Source organism: Suncus etruscus, chromosome 7, assembly GCF_024139225.1.
Source record: "Suncus etruscus isolate mSunEtr1 chromosome 7, mSunEtr1.pri.cur, whole genome shotgun sequence".
NCBI lineage: Eukaryota > Metazoa > Chordata > Mammalia > Eulipotyphla > Soricidae > Suncus > Suncus etruscus.
In genome coordinates this window covers 87,826,904-87,842,437 of record NC_064854.1, presented here as the reverse complement: position 1 = coordinate 87,842,437, position 15,534 = coordinate 87,826,904, and the positions used below count along the sequence as shown (strand labels likewise).

Genomic DNA, 15,534 nt, shown 5'->3' with positions numbered 1-15,534 from the left:
AGACTGAGACCTCTAGATTTAGAGGTCTGTTTTTTATCATCCAGATTGGAGCAGAAGTCTTCCATACGGCACAAAAATACCAAGGGGAGAGTAAATGAACGTGAAAGAAGTCTATAGATAATCCCATGACAATATATTCCAAGGGTACAGAAACCCTGTATCTCTTAGGCTGAGGGGATTCCCATTTTGAATGACCCCAATATTTACTGTGCCTATGCGGGGGGGGGGGAGGGCAAAAAACACTAAATAATCCTTCTTTTATTTATTTTTATTTATTTATTTATTATCTAGTTTTTGTCAATTTCTTTGTTTTGGGGTAGATATTGAAGTTGTCCATTTTTTTATTTATATATTCACCTTTTCTTTCTTCTTTTCTCTTCTTTCTTTTTGCGCCTTGTCATATTTCCTATCTCATGACCATGGCAACTATGTGGTGCATATTTTTATTGCTGCAGTGCTCACTGGATATCTTATTTGATTCCTCTTTTTGAACTGTTGTGGTGCTTCACCTTTTTTTTCCCCTTCGTCCCTCAAACCAAGGATGAGAGCCTCTAGAATGACTCTGCTCATAGTCGGCATAGTCGATTTTTACCCCATTATATTACTTTTCTCTTCCTCAAACAAAACCACATAACTTGAACTTTCTAGTCCCGCCTCCCAATGAGAGGGGGCAGTAATGGAGGCACCAAGACCAAACAGTTATAAGACCACTAAGTAATAAAGTAGACACAGAAGGGACCACACATTCTAGCAGACCCTGGGGGAAGAGTGGAGGATATGGGAAGCAGGATGGGAGCAGATGTGGGAGGACAATTCGGTGGTGGGAATTCCCCGGATTCAATGTAAATATGTACCTGGAATATTACTGTGAACAATATGTAAGCCACTATAATTAAAATAATAATTATATTTTAAAAAAAGAAAAAGGGGCCCGGAGAGATAGCACAGCGGTGTTTGCCTTGCAAGCAGCCGATCCAGGACCAAAGGTGGTTGGTTCGAATCCCGGTGTCCCATATGGTCCCCCATGCCTGCCAGGAGCTATTTCTGAGCAGACAGCCAGGAGTAACCCCTGAGCACTGCCGGGTGTGGCCCAAAAACCAAAAAAAAAAAAAAAAAAAGAAAAAGAAAAAGAAAAAGAAACTTAGGGTACTGGAATGCACACTCAAGACCCTAAGTTTCAACACCAGCCCCTATAACCGTGGGCCTGAGCCTTTGAAACACTAGCCAGGTAGGCCAAGCACTACCCTGAGCTGTTTGAGGCATTTATCAAGACAATGACCAAAACAAGGCCAGTGTAAAAAAAACAAAATTCCATTTTAGCACCACTGTAGGTCTGCTGGATAGCAGGAATGTATTGGCACTGTGGTGATGATGGGGAGGCTTTTTTTCCCCACAAAGATACAAATGGTCCAACATCTGAGAAACCTGTCATGTCTAAGACTCTGCTTACAGAGTGAATCCTTGTCTTCCTATTGATATGCTGAGAATCCAGCTTCTTAAAATTGTCATTGCTCTCCAGCAGTTCCATTGCAAGCTGGACAATATGAACAAGGTGAGGACAGCACACACGTCTATTCAGTTACCACTGTGGACAGTGGAGGTGGGGGTGGGGAGCTTCTGGTAAGTTGTGACCTCAAGGTCACAGTTAAAATATCAAGGGAGGCAGAGCACAGCGTGTAGAGCATTTGCCTTGCCTGCGGCCAACCAGGTTCAATCCCTGGCATTCCATATGGTCCCGAGCACCGTCAGTAATGACTCCTGATGGCAGAGTTAGAAGTAATGCCCGAGCACTGCAAAGTGTGCCCTCAAACAAACAAAAATAATATAAAGGGTGTTTCATTTGAGATCATACAAGTAAAAATGTACATTCTTAAGCAGGACCAGCTTCACTTTGTATTTGGTAAATACCTATTCTATGTAAACCAGCTGCAGTTATGTACAAGCTGTGTGACTATAAAGTCATTTCTTTGAGAAGTGAATACAAGTCAGATTTAGTGCTTTGCATTTCAATATTTGAAATGGTGGAAGGAAAACAACATCTTGAGAGAAATTTCTCAGTAGGTATTAAATAAACAAGTGTTTTCTAATTTTAACTTTTTTGGAATCAGGTTAAGTGAAGGGAGTCAGAAGGACAATCTGTGAACAATGTCAAGAAACATAACCACCAAAATAAAATATTCAAGCAAGATCTTTTATTATATATTTAGTGTACTGCTGGATACATGTTCCCAACTGATGGACAAGATTTAACCCTGTAGGTCTTGAGAATGGGCTCAGCTAACAAGAGAGTCTCCCAGTTTGGGTTCTCTGAGCCACAGGCACACGAAGGGAGCATTCATATAAACAGAATCTGGTCCTGTGCCTGACTGGGTTACACAGGGTACATGACCCGCAGGTGTTAAGACTAAACACCTGGAACACCAGCTCTGCAGAGCCAGAATAGGCTGCATTGAAGGCATTGTTGCCCACCACGAAGCCCATCCTGTGTGACATTAGTGCCAGTTAGCACGAAACCCTAGACATTGGATGAGGGGCTGACCACCAGCTTTCCCTGTCATTTTTTCAAATGAAAATGTCAGTTCTAGGGGCCGGCGAGATAGCATGGAGGTAAGGTGTTTGCCTTTCATGCAGGACGGTGGTTTTAATCCCGGCATCCCATATGGCCCCCCCCGTGCCTGCCAGGGGCGATTTCTGAGCATAGAGCCAGGAGTAATCCCTGAGCACTGCCGGGTGTGACCCCCCCCCAAAAAAAAGTCAGTTTTTTATTATTTTTGTTTTGGGGTCACACTCAATGGTGCTTGGGGCTTACTCCTGGCTCTGTACTCAGTAGACCCATTTCTTGTTGTTAAAGACTTAAGTCATTTTCTTGCAAGTGGCTAACCAATTATGCCACAACTTGTTGAGGTTTTCCCTGCTCCATTTAGGATTTCTTGCTCCTTTATCAACTATTAGGTGATTGTATGTCTGGGGAACATTCTCTGAGTACTCAAACCTATTCCACTGATCTGAGGGTCTGCCTTTATTCTAATACCATGCTGTTTTGATAATTATTGCTTGGTAATACAATTTAAATTTGGGGAAAGTAATGCCTCACATATTCCTTTTCCCAAGGATTGCTGTAGCTATTCGAAGGTGTTTATTGTTCCAAATGAATTTCTAAAGTGTTTGATCCACTTCTTTGAAGAATCTCATGGGTATCCTTAGAGGGATCACATTAAATCTGTACAATGCTTTGGGGAGTATTGCCATTTTAATGATGTTAATCCTGCCAATCCATGAGCAGGGTATGTGTTTCTATTTCCGTGTGTCCTCTCTTATTCCTTGGAGCAGAGTTTTATAATTTTCTTCGTATAGATAGGTCCTTCACGTCTTTGGTCAAGTTGACTCAAAGACATATGAGTTTGTGCAGCACTAATGTGAATGGGATTGTTTTCTTAATGTCCATTTCTTCCCTATCATTATTGGTGTATAAAAAGGCCATTAATTTGTGTGTGTTAAATTTGTAGCCTGCCACATTGCTATATGAATCTATTGTTTCTAGAAGCTTTTTGGTAGAGTCAAGTACAAAGGTAAAAATTAGATCTGATACCATAAGGTATATAGAACAACACGTCGGTAAAACACTCCATGACATTGAGACTAAAGGCATCTTTAAGGCAGAATCAGCACTCTCCATACAAGTGGAAGCAGACATAAACAGATGGGATTAAGCTGAGAAGCTTCTGCACCTCAAAGGAAACAGTGCCCAGGATACAAAAGCTATCCACTGAGTGAGAGAACCTATTCACTCAAAACCCATCAGATAAGGGGCTAATATCCAAAATATACAAGGCACTGACAGAACTTTACAAGAAAAAAACATCTAATCCCATCCAAAAATGGGGAGAAATGGACAATTTGACCCAAAAGAAATACAAATGGCCAAAAGGCACATGAAAAAATACTCCACATCACTAATCATCAGAGAAATGCAAATCAAAACAACGATGAGGTACCATCTCACATCGCAGAGATTGGCACACATCAGAAAGAATGAGAACAGACTGTGCTGGCAGGGATGTGGAGAAAAAGGAACTTATCCACTGCTGGAGGGAATGCCGTCTAGTCCAACCTTTATGAAAAGTGATATGGAGAATCTTCCAAAACCTGGAAATTGAGCTCCCATATGATCCAGTGATACCACTCCTAGGGATATACCCTAGGAACACAAAAATATAATACAAAAACCCCTTCCTCACACCTATATTCATTGCCATGCTATTTACAATAGCCAGACTCTGGAAACAACCAAGATGCCTTTCAACAGATGAATGGCTAAAGAAATTGTGGTACATATACACAATGGAATATTATGCAGTCATCAGGAGAGATAAAGTCATGAAAAATTTCCTATACATAGATGTACATGGAATCCATTATGCTGAGAAATAAGTCAGAGGGAGATAGAAGCAGAAGTGCCACACATCTATGGGTTTTAAGAAAAATAAAAGACATTCTTGCAATAATTTTCAGAGACAAGAGAGGACTGGAAGGTCCAGCTCACTACATGAAGCTCACCAAGTGATGAGTGCAGTTAGAGAAATGACTACACTGAGATCTATCATAACAATGTAAATGAATGAGGGAAGTAGAAAGTCTGTCTGTAGTACAGTGGTAGTGGTGTTGGGAGAAGGGAGATTTGGGACAATGGTGATGGGAATGTTGCACTGATGAAGTCTTTACATGACTGAAACCCAAACCCAACCACAATCATGTTTGTAATCCAGGTGTTTAAATAAAGATATTAACTTTATAAAAAAGACTTGTTGTAAGCTTTATTTTCCCCAAATGCCTCATCCTTGGTTACTTTTCTGCCCACTCGGTCCTTATGTGGGTTGATGGCAGGCTATGTGCCTCCTTATGGCAATATGAACACGAATAAGGCCTGTAACCTGAACCTGGTTGGCCACTGAGAGCACAGCTGGTTCCCGGGGTAAGGTGCGCAGCAGCTCTCACCAGCAACAGAATTGTTAAGATTCCAGTCACAACTAAGCATGTGGAAAAACTGCTCTTTAGCCTGGTGTCACTATGATGGATCAGTGAAGACAGTTGGTAGCTGTACAAGTCTTTAAAGTAGTTAATGCATTTATTCCTGTATGAACATTTTCTGAAAACCAGCTGGCTAAGGATATAATTGGGGGACAGTAATAGGCCTCAGATTCCCGTGAGCTGCCGAACACTCAAATTCAGGGCACAGCCCAAATAGGACACTGGGAGCATGTTGGATCCCTGCCTGGAAGCACCTATTAACTTATGATTGAGATTAAGGGTAACTAACACTTTATCTCTGGGAGTACCAATTGTGTCACTTGGTCAGCCTTAAAACAATTAAGTTGTGGTAAAGGAAGCCAGGAGTTGCAACTGTACAATTTAAGGACACAATTCTATGGCTTAGATTGCTCACCAAAGGATCTGACAAAAGGCCAGAGAACTAGTACAGAGGTTAAGTCATTTGCCTTGCACATGCTCAGCTCCTTTCCAAGTTCCAGCACCTGTACACCACCAAGACTTTCTCCTAAGCAGAGCTAGGAGTACCCCAAATTATTAGTAATGTGGTAACTGCATACCTCTATAGGCAATTGATGCTAAGTTGTCTAGAGAAAGCAGTGAGTCCGAAGGTGTTCTCAGCAATTCATAGTTTGTATAAACAAATCCTTACTAGCATAGGAGAATTTCAATACAACTAAACAGTTTGTTTGGTTTTTGCGTGGTGATTCTCAGGGATCAAACTGGGTTGGCTGCATCCAAGTCAAGTTCCTTAACCCTTTACACTCTATCCAGCCCCCATTCTACTCTTTATATGCCTACATATAAAGAACACACCAGTCTAATAAATTGTACAAGTTAGAACAGTTGTAAAAGGCATATTGGAGTATCCTAGCCTTCCATGCTAGGATTGAACAGTCTTCACAGCTGGGCTCATGAGCACAAGCACCGCCTCTGTGCTGATATCTTTTTCACTCGAGCAAGTATGCCTAGACCACTGCCCCCTGTACTGTGCAAGCCACATGGGATGGAAAGTCACAGTCACCAAGAAACATATTGTCTCAACAGTTTTGGGGCTTGATTGTTGATTGTGATTCCAGACACAGATACCAAAGAGAACATTAAATCTGACAAAGTCCCATTGTGTTTATAAATAAAGAAAGTAGAATGAAGTGCTTAGAAGTTGGTACTCTGAAATCTGGTCTCCTTGGCTGAAGAGTCTAGCACCTTCCTGGTCCTCTTGTCCTGTGGAAGTGCACAAGTCATATGGAGATTATTTCTTACACATTTGAAGTTCCTGTAACATGAGGTTAATCATCTGAAATATTAAGGACATGTCTGAATCAGTGCTTCAAAAGCTAAGGACACAGGTGCAAGTCTATGTCTTGTAAAGGGGCTGTGATCTTTAGTTTCTCTAAACTACTAATTTTGTGAATTATTTAAATATTAGAATTAAAATATGCAACTTGAACTCCATGTATAGTTTTCATTTCCTTAATGAAATACATTCCTGAACGTGAACTATTTGTGTGTTGAAACTAACTGCTGCAGTTTAATAACTAGATGCAGATGCTAGATCATGTTCTCACAGGCTAGCGATGATCCTGTATTTTCTAGACTCCGTTATTCATTCCTTCTGTAGTGAAGAAAATCTGTAAGTAAACTTAAAGAATATTCCTTGTTTAAATTATATAAACTACTAATAGCAGGTAATATACATAGAACTCATTTTTAAGAGACTGATTTACCATATACCTCTTTGCTTACACTTAAATGACTGGAACCTTTCACATTCATGTGACCATTTTGGTTTTGGTATTCCTTCACTGATTTACATAATTCACCATTCATTAGGACTAACCAGATAAAACACACGAAGCCAAAATAGACGGTTAAATTTATCAAGATTTTGCCTCATACTAACTAGAAATAGTTTGATATTCTTATACTAAAATAGCAGGTGACTGTTATGTTGCTTATTTATAATAAAGAGTAAATGAAAGTAACTACAGACGTTATCTATTCTTAGTACTGATTTATAATGCCTTTGCAAGTCATGTCCCCCTCTGGAAGACCAACACTGTTCTTTGGGAAGACTAAGAGATTTTGTGTGGGTGTCCACTAGAACGTTCAGCAGAGGTAGTCCCAGCCCCCAAAAAACCTAAGAGGGTCATCCCATTCAGACAATTGGATTCCCTTTTAGTAACACATGGCCTACCTTCATATGCTGTTAACCCAGTAGTTGTGAGTACACACCCCTTTTATATTTGGTCCCTCCCCAAAGGTGTAACCACAGAATGTTCTATATTGTTTACCAACACTTGAAAATGTTCTGCTGTGTACAAATACAGTGTTTTATACATGACTAAACGCTACCATCTGAATAACTAATGTACACCCTTCATAGAAATTATATTGGCACCAAGAAATGTATTCCGTAGAACTCCTTTGCTGCCCCCGGTATTTTTCTTTTTTGGGCCATACCAGGTGACGTGCACTCAGAAATCATTCCTGGCTCGGGGGAACCATATGAGATGCTGGGGATTGAACCAAGGTCTGTCTGGGTCAGCTGTGTGCAAGGTAAATACCCTACCACTGTGCTATTGCTCCAGCCCCAACCTCTCTATTTTCCTAATGTTCCCTTTCCTACAACACTGCCCATTCACTATGCTGGTGCCTCACGTCTAAGCTAGGTTTTTGTATATACTTTTCAAAAACATTTTTATCAACATCCAAATTGTGTGTATATAACAAGAAAAAATACTTAGAAAACGTGAGACTGTAACAGCTGAAGGAAATGTAATACTTGGTGCAATTCACCCATTTACTAAAGTGTTTGGGACTGAAAGAAGAAAGGTAATAGAGCTCAGACAGTCTGAGACAGGAGTGCTAGCAACTTCCTAGGGGAGAAAGTCTCTATATCTATCCCATCAGCACCAGCTGTGATATGGCCTTGTTCTTCCAGACAGGTGCTATTCTGTGCCAGAAGCCAACAAAAGGTATTATTAAAAAAAAAAAAAATCACTAACTGTGTAAGAGGCAGGTTTAGGGGTAGTTCTAAAAATAAAACTTTATTCTAAAAAAAGCCCTCCACATGGCACTATGTCTCTGAAGCAGCAGCCAGCCAGGCTTACCCGGAGCACTCAGCTCTCAGTGCTCCGTCTTCTTCACATGGCTCAGCAGCTCCTCCTTGTCCAGCCGGTAGCCACTTTTCTTCCATTGATCTCGCAACTGCTGCAGCAGCACCCCAATCTCTTTGCCAGAGGAAATGCCCACTCGCCTGATGTCATGGCCACTGACGGGAAAGGGAGGCACAGTCCAGTGCTCCATCTGCTGCAGCAGGTCATGCTCACCCTGGTACTTGAGCAGCTCACACACGCGGGTAGTCACATCCGGTTCCCTGCACTGGGCATCACAGCACACGTTAGCTTGCTCACTAGCTCGCTGCTACCATCACTGAATGTTCAATACACCCAGTGCTTGGAATGTGAAACCCACACACTGCAGCGTGGGGTTGAGTAGTAAAGATAGAATAATCGAGCCAGCCCAACTAGGTACTTACATCTATGACATAGTCTTGATAGGGTTTCAGTGGGTCTGAGTTTTCTGTTGCTTTAACTAACTCTTTCCTATTTTTAATTATAAACAATCCAAGGTTTTTCTCTTCTTTTGAAATCTTCAGCCTCAAATCCAATTTTGTGACCTCATCTTGTACTTTGAATAATGAAGCCAAGATAGTCATTGGTTTTGCTGAAAAGCCTTCAACATTTTTACTGACTCTGTTAAATTCTTCCAAACTTGCATCAACAGGCAGGCCTGAAGGAACAAGAGCATTTGCCACCCTTTTATAGTTGCTACAATGCCATAAACACTCATCCTGACCTGTTGGGCTGCTGTTACTGATCCAGCCCAATGGACAGGAAGGAGCTCTTGTTACCTCAGCAACCAACCATGCGTTGCTGCTCCACTGGGGGCCCAGACCACCTGAAGAAGATTTAAGCCTAAATCCTATTCATTGATCTTGTCTGACCCAGTGCATAGTCCCACTGTTAAGATCCAGTTCCTAGTCCTCACTAATCTTCTGACTCCTAGCCATGCCCATACAAATATCCCTCTCCAAGGGGTGCAGGTGCTGCTCACCCTAAAACAGCCCCACTTCTACAGACCTCCAACATCCTGCCTTCTACCAATACATGGTGGGTCTGTTTCCAGCTCACTCTCACCTATGTAAGGAGCCACATTGAGATCATAGATGAGGTGCATCAGATGATTGACATGGTTGCCAAGAAGAATTTTTTTGAGTTCCACCCAAATCCTTTCTCCTGATATTCCAGCCAAGCCCTTCGCATTTTCTGCAATTGCTGCCAAAGTCTCAGGATCATGGTCTCCAGGTTTGTCTACGATCCTCCCATAAAACCTGCACGGGATGATGATTTAATGCATTAACCCTTATATCACTGGTCACTGGGAAAAGGATCATTTTCATTTCATTCTACTACCCCACACATCTGCTTACTCAAAACCAGATCAGAGCGACACTACAGCAGGGCAGATGTTTGCCTCGCACACTGCCAACCAGAATTCAATCCCTGGCACCTTATATGGTCACCCAAGCCTGTCAGAAATGATCCCTGTGTACAGGAGTAAGCACCACCTCTCTCTGTGTTTCTGGGTGTAGACCAGAAAAAAAAACTAGGTCTAAGAGAGGCCTTAGAAAATATCTGATTCTCGGCTTTCCAGATTAGAGTACATAAGATCCAATAAAGTATAAGAAACCTTCCTAAAATTATAAAGCCACAACCTCCACTCCCCCCAATCTCAGGGCCTGGTACTCAGAAGTTCAGAATAGCATTCAGGTCAGTCTAAATGGGACCCTGGTGACCACACCTGCAGAACTTTGAGAGCTGTACCAGGGATTATATGGCCTCCTGAAGACCTATGAAGTTTGATGACTAGCATTTATCAGACAGACCTAAGACATCTGTTACATAATATTCAGTTATCCCAGCAGTGAAACTAGATGATTGTAACTGTCTGAAAACTTTGAGTTTATAACTCCTATAGCCATTGTAATGCTGCTACTCTTTAATAAGATTAAATAATAATAAGATTCTGATCTCCATGAGATTAGGAGTCACACAGCCAAGCAGCCACCCACCTTTGCCTGCTTGTCAACACTCAAGACAACAGTTCAACAGTCCCAAAAAAATGGGCCAGAAAAAAATGCAGAGTGGAAGACACAAGAGGTCAAAACAGGAGGGAATGAGACCATCCAGGATCCAGAGACACTCTCCCCTTCAGTCACAAGAAGTGCTCCAGATCACTGCACAATATATGATTAGAATATCAGAAACCATCAGATACACAAAAATTCTTACCTGAAATACCTTAAAATTCTAAGATAATCCTCTTCTATTCTCTGTTTGGCATGTCCAACAAATCTGACTTTTTTATTTTTCAAATCTTCATATCCATTAAAGTAGTCAAATAAAGTACCATCAACACCTATTCACAGTAGAAAAAAACAGGAGAGAAATCATGTTAGAAATAAGAACTGGAGTACAGTTAGGACAGAGAAGGGACCACTAAAACAATGCTTGGAAATGATCGCTCTGGACAAGAATTGGGTGCTGAATGGATATAAAGTGATCGGTATGATATCCCTCAGTAAAAATACTGTACACCACACTGTCTGAAAGGGGTAAATAAAGAATGGGAGAGAAACAGAGAGAGACAGAGACAGCAAGAGAGGGAAGAAGGGAAGAAGGAAGGGAGGAACACACAGAGAGAAGAAAGAGGGAGAAAATGAAGGAGGAGAAGAAGGTCTGCCCTAGAGGCAGATGGGGGGGACATGGGAGAAACTAGAGCCATTGGTGGAGAAATTGTGTACTGGTGAAGGGTTTTACATTATATGACTGAAATTCAGTTGTGAACAGCTTTGTATCTGTGAAAAAAACCAACTGTATTATTAACAACCTTGTAACCATGGGAAGGGAGGGAGGATGAACTGGAAAACCTGAAAGCCAAGCCAAGTAATGTTAAACTTCTAAATGCAACTGTTCAGCTGAGTCCTCCATCAGACGATACGAGATCAGAGCTGAGAGTGTGGCGAGTCATCAGGAAAGTGCGAGGAATACTTCATGAGGCTATAGCAGGAGCAGATGTAGGATAGGGAGGCCCTCAAGTTCAAGGGAATGTACCAAAGCACCCCAAATGTGGATATATTCCATTGTAAGCACTGGAAAAAAGGCATGATACTAAGACAAAGGGCCCTTTGAAGTGATAAAGAGCAGGGAAATACACACATGAAATACATGTCTTGAGAAGCAGACATGGTTAGTGAGGTACTCAGGAATCACTGCAAAGTCCCCACTCAGGAATCACTGCAGCTGGGAAGGGTAGGGCCCACTAAGAGGCCCAAAGTACCTCCAAGTAGGGCCAGAGCGGTGGTACAAGTGATAAGGCATCTGCCTTGCCCATGCTAGCCTAGGACGGACCTAGGTTTTATCCCACAGCATCCCACATGGTCCCCCAAGCCAAGAGCAATATCTGAGCACATAGCCAGGAGTAACCCCTGAGCATCACCGGGTGTGACCCAAAAAAAGAAAAAAAAAATCAAAGTACCTCCAAGTAAGTGAAGGCCACCGAAACAGCATCATCCACATACATACAGGGAAGACCTGAAGGTTATTGGCCTGGTCAGTCACTTCTCCAGGCAGTGCTGGAGGGTTTGAAAACATGGAGAGAGTCTTCGCTTTCCCTCCAATCCAAAGATTGCAAAGATGCACCCAGAGGAAATTTCTTATCAAAATTCCACACAAAGTATGAAAAAAATGCTAATAGAGCAAATGAGTGATTGACTGCAGCAGAAGTGGACCACTCACAACCTTCTTAGTTCTGAGACAAAAAGTTAAGTTCCATGGTTGCAGGGAGCAGAGGCCCCATCCTAGAGCTAATGGGACTCGGGGCTAAGGGGAGTGGCTCCTAGTTCATCTCATCTGTCCAGTAGATCCAAGACCCACAACAGTCACGCTCAGTTCAGCCACCTGTGCTGCCTCTACCCTACAGCAAACCCATTGCTAATCCTGTCAATGGTACTATTCAGAGGCATCATGAACTTGTGTGAAATACAAGTCAAAGAACTCCAGTGAAACTCCAGCTAGTAGCACAGAGCTAGGCCATCCTAAGGGGTGCAGGGCCCAAACATCAAGAGACCAGAACCCCTATGGGGTAAGAGACAGCTAAAGTCAGAACAACTGCCAGCACCTCTCCAACAGCTCTAGGGGGCACTGGGCACTGCCCCATAGAAAAAGTAAGCACCCCCAATGGCCCTACACCAGCAAAAGAGACATGGATTTAAACCTAGAATCAGCTGCCAAACCATCTCTGAGCACACCAGCACGCCTGACCCCGGGAACTAACCTAGAAACATGGAGTTGATGGTGAGGTCCCTACGCTCTGCGTCCTTCTGCCAGTCAGTGGTGAACTCCACCTCGGCATGTCTGCCATCCGTGACTACATCAATCCGGAGAGTAGTAATCTCGAAGTTCTCCTCATGCAGCTGCAGCCAGAAAGAAACATCAGAACCAGCTGTCAGTATCACCACAAATGCAGGCACTGACACTGGCAGGAGGGCTGGATAGAGGGAAGATGCTGCCTGAGAGGCCCAGCCTGGCTCAATGCACAAGAAAGGCAGCTCTGAACCTTCACACAGAATCTTTTGCTGCCTCCTTTTGTGCAAAGCATTCTGTTCTCATAGGAGCAAACCCATGGAGCACAGGGACTACATGGTACCTGGGATGTAGTTCAGCTTTGCACAGCACATGCTGACCTCTCCAGGAAGTGGAGTCAAATCAGTGTGACTTCCCCAGAGTAGGGAGGCTTCTAGAAGTCTGAAGGGCTTCTGGACCCACAGTAGGAGGACCTTCCTCCAGTAGGGAGGAGCAAAGAGAGTGGAGCGAGGGCAGGACAATGTCTCAGTGCACAAGGCAGATCACAGCTGGACCCATCAACAGTCCTGCCTGCTGATGGCACTGGGGCTGTGGAGAAGGGTGTCTCTACTCTTGGGACAGGAGCCACCAAAAACTGGTGCCTACTAGAAGTACCCAGAATCCTTCTCCAGTCACCATGACTGCCCTCCTCACCTGGAAACAAGCTTTTTTTTCTTTTGGTTTTTGAGGTCACACCCAGTGACGCTCAGGGGTTACTCCTGTCTATGCACTCAGAAATCGCTCCTGGCTTGGGGGACCATATGGGATGCTGGGGATCGAACTGCGGTCCATCCTTGGCTAGCACCAGCAAGGCCAACACCTTATCGCTCTGCGCCACCGCTCCTGCCCCCTGGAAACAAGCTTTCACTATAGCATTGGAGGATCACAAATTCAAGGGATAGAACAGATGAGGCCAAGTCCAGCTGGAAGCAGTAGTGAGAAACTCTACCTCCAGCACTTTGCTCTGACCTGGCAGAGTTCTTCAGAAAATGAACACTGACCTGAGTGGTCCTGTAACCACTGGGAACCCATCTCCATCAACTATAGCAGCTCCTAATCATGATGCATCTTAAGATCTCATTTTGAGAGAGCCCTATGGCTAGCGGGTTCCACTGCCAGACTGCTGTGTCAGCTGCTGTGTCAGAAAGGAGAACAGGGTCTGAGAAATGTTGTGGCTAAGGGGTGGCTCATGGGGCCAAGGAAACAGTAAGTCAGGAGTCCCAGCATGGGGCAGGTCACCCTGAATGAGGCAAATGGACCAGGGCCTCTCAAGCACAGCAAAGGGAAGGGTGAAGAAGGACCGAGGGTCAGTCCCAGTGTAGGAAGGGATGAGAGAGGAGCACAACAGAGCTGTGCATAGCCAGCTATAAATCAGGGCCCAGCCCTAAAACTAAGGGGACAGAGAGTGGAGAGGATAAAGCCCAGAGTGGTAAGGACAAATGTGAGGTCCCTAGGTCCCAGCCCAGACATAAGCAAGAGAAATAGGCATCAAGGTCATCCAGTCAGCACTGTGGCCCCAGCTCTACCTCCACACAGATCAACAAAGTGGCAGGATTCCGAGCTCCAGGAGGGGGGAAGGATATGAAGACAGTAAAGCAGCACTGGCTGCCTGCAAAGGTGGAGGAGGGGCCAGCCAGGGACGGGGGAACTCACCCTGGCCGTGATGGTCCCATGCTTCTCTCCCTTGTTGTTGATGAGGCGCACACCAGCGGCCTGGAAGAGCGTCTTCATCTGCTCAGGGGTGGCCGTGGTGGCGAAGTCCACATCCTGAGGAGTGCAGCCACTCAGCAGGTCCCGCACAGCTCCTCCGGCAATGCGCAGCTCATGCTGCTCGCGGGAGAACAGATCTAAAGACAAGAAAGGAAGAAGTGACCTACTAGACTCGTGGTCTCTCGCTCTGCTTCCAGTATCATCATCCCCAGTGACTGACTGAGCTTTCGAAGCCAGCATCACAGACACTCGCTCAAGGACGGCAGCTGGGTATACACCGCGTCACCCACACAGCATTGCCAGGGTTTACCCAGGGCCGGTTTCTTACAGGCTGCTGGCCAGCACCCACAGTCAAATCCATCTGGGGTGTCCCCAATCCCCAGTCCCTACACTGATCACCTATCAGGCTCTTCAGTCCTTCTGTGAAAAGAGACTGGAACTCCGGAGACTGCAATTTCATGGTGAACAGGAGCCGCTTCCGAGGGCAGAGCACGCAGCGAGGACCGCTCAGAAACAGCCTGCGGAAGGCTTGAAGGCCCCTCAGCATCTGGGGGCGTAGGCGGCGGGACCTACGGGACAGTCACGACAAACTTGAAACGGGCACGGCGGGGCTGGGGGGAGACGCGCGCCAAGAGACAGGCGGCCGCACTCGCAGGGGCACCGAGACGCAACTGGCGCCACCAAGGGGCCCCGCAGGCCACGCCTGACCCGGGGCTGGCCCAGGCCTCGGTCTTGGCGCCCAGCAGGGCCCTCCCCGCAGAACTGACCGCCCCTGGGTCTCCAGCGGACCCCTGTAAACCCACCAGCGGGCGTTCCGGGTTTAAGAGCTCCGGAATTTGGGCCTCAAAGGAAGAGTCAGCCGACCCCCGAGACGAAGGGGCCTCGGAAAGGCAGCAGGACGTAGGGGAAGCACAGAGCGCCCCCCGGCCCGCGCCTCCCGCCACCCAGCGCCGAGCACCGGGCACCCACCAGTCGGAGACCCGGAACCGCTCAGCACCAGCCGCCGCTGCCGCGCACTTCCGGCGCAGCGCCGAAACGCCAAAAAGGCGCGCCTGCGGGCGACCAATAGGAAACCGCGTCTGGGAGTGGGCGTGGCCCAGCCTCCGAGGTGTGCGTGAGGCTGGGTTGCCGTGGGGTGAGCGCTTCCCAGGCACCCGGATGGGTGGGCGTGGCTAATGGGCGTGGCGGGTCTAGATTGGCGTTCGATGGGCGTGGTCTGTGGGAGGTCTCGGCTCCTCAACCTCCTAGAATGGGGTTTGCGGGTTGTGAAGGCGCGGGCTCGGTCTGAAGCCCACCGCCCTCTGCCACG

At 45.4% G+C, this 15,534-nt stretch overlaps 1 protein-coding gene across 2 annotated transcripts; it reads right to left on the bottom strand.

The window, feature by feature from the left end:
* Positions 1 to 6,168: 6,168 nt before the first annotated feature.
* TRNT1 (tRNA nucleotidyl transferase 1) lies at positions 6,169 to 14,754 on the bottom strand. Of its 2 annotated transcripts, XM_049776917.1 has the most exons (8): positions 14,625 to 14,754; positions 14,169 to 14,362; positions 12,448 to 12,586; positions 10,404 to 10,530; positions 9,249 to 9,442; positions 8,588 to 8,841; positions 8,160 to 8,430; positions 6,169 to 6,270 (listed from the first exon to the last, which is right to left on the bottom strand). In XM_049776917.1, exons 1-7 carry the CDS (start codon positions 14,683 to 14,685, stop codon positions 8,176 to 8,178), a joined length of 1,224 nt encoding a protein of 407 aa, XP_049632874.1. In that variant the 5' UTR covers positions 14,686 to 14,754; the 3' UTR covers positions 6,169 to 6,270; positions 8,160 to 8,175. The 2 variants fall into 2 exon arrangements, with proteins under 2 accessions (XP_049632874.1, XP_049632873.1); XM_049776916.1 differs by lacking the exon at positions 6,169 to 6,270 and having other exon boundaries at positions 8,070 to 8,430.
* Positions 14,755 to 15,534: the final 780 nt, after the last annotated feature.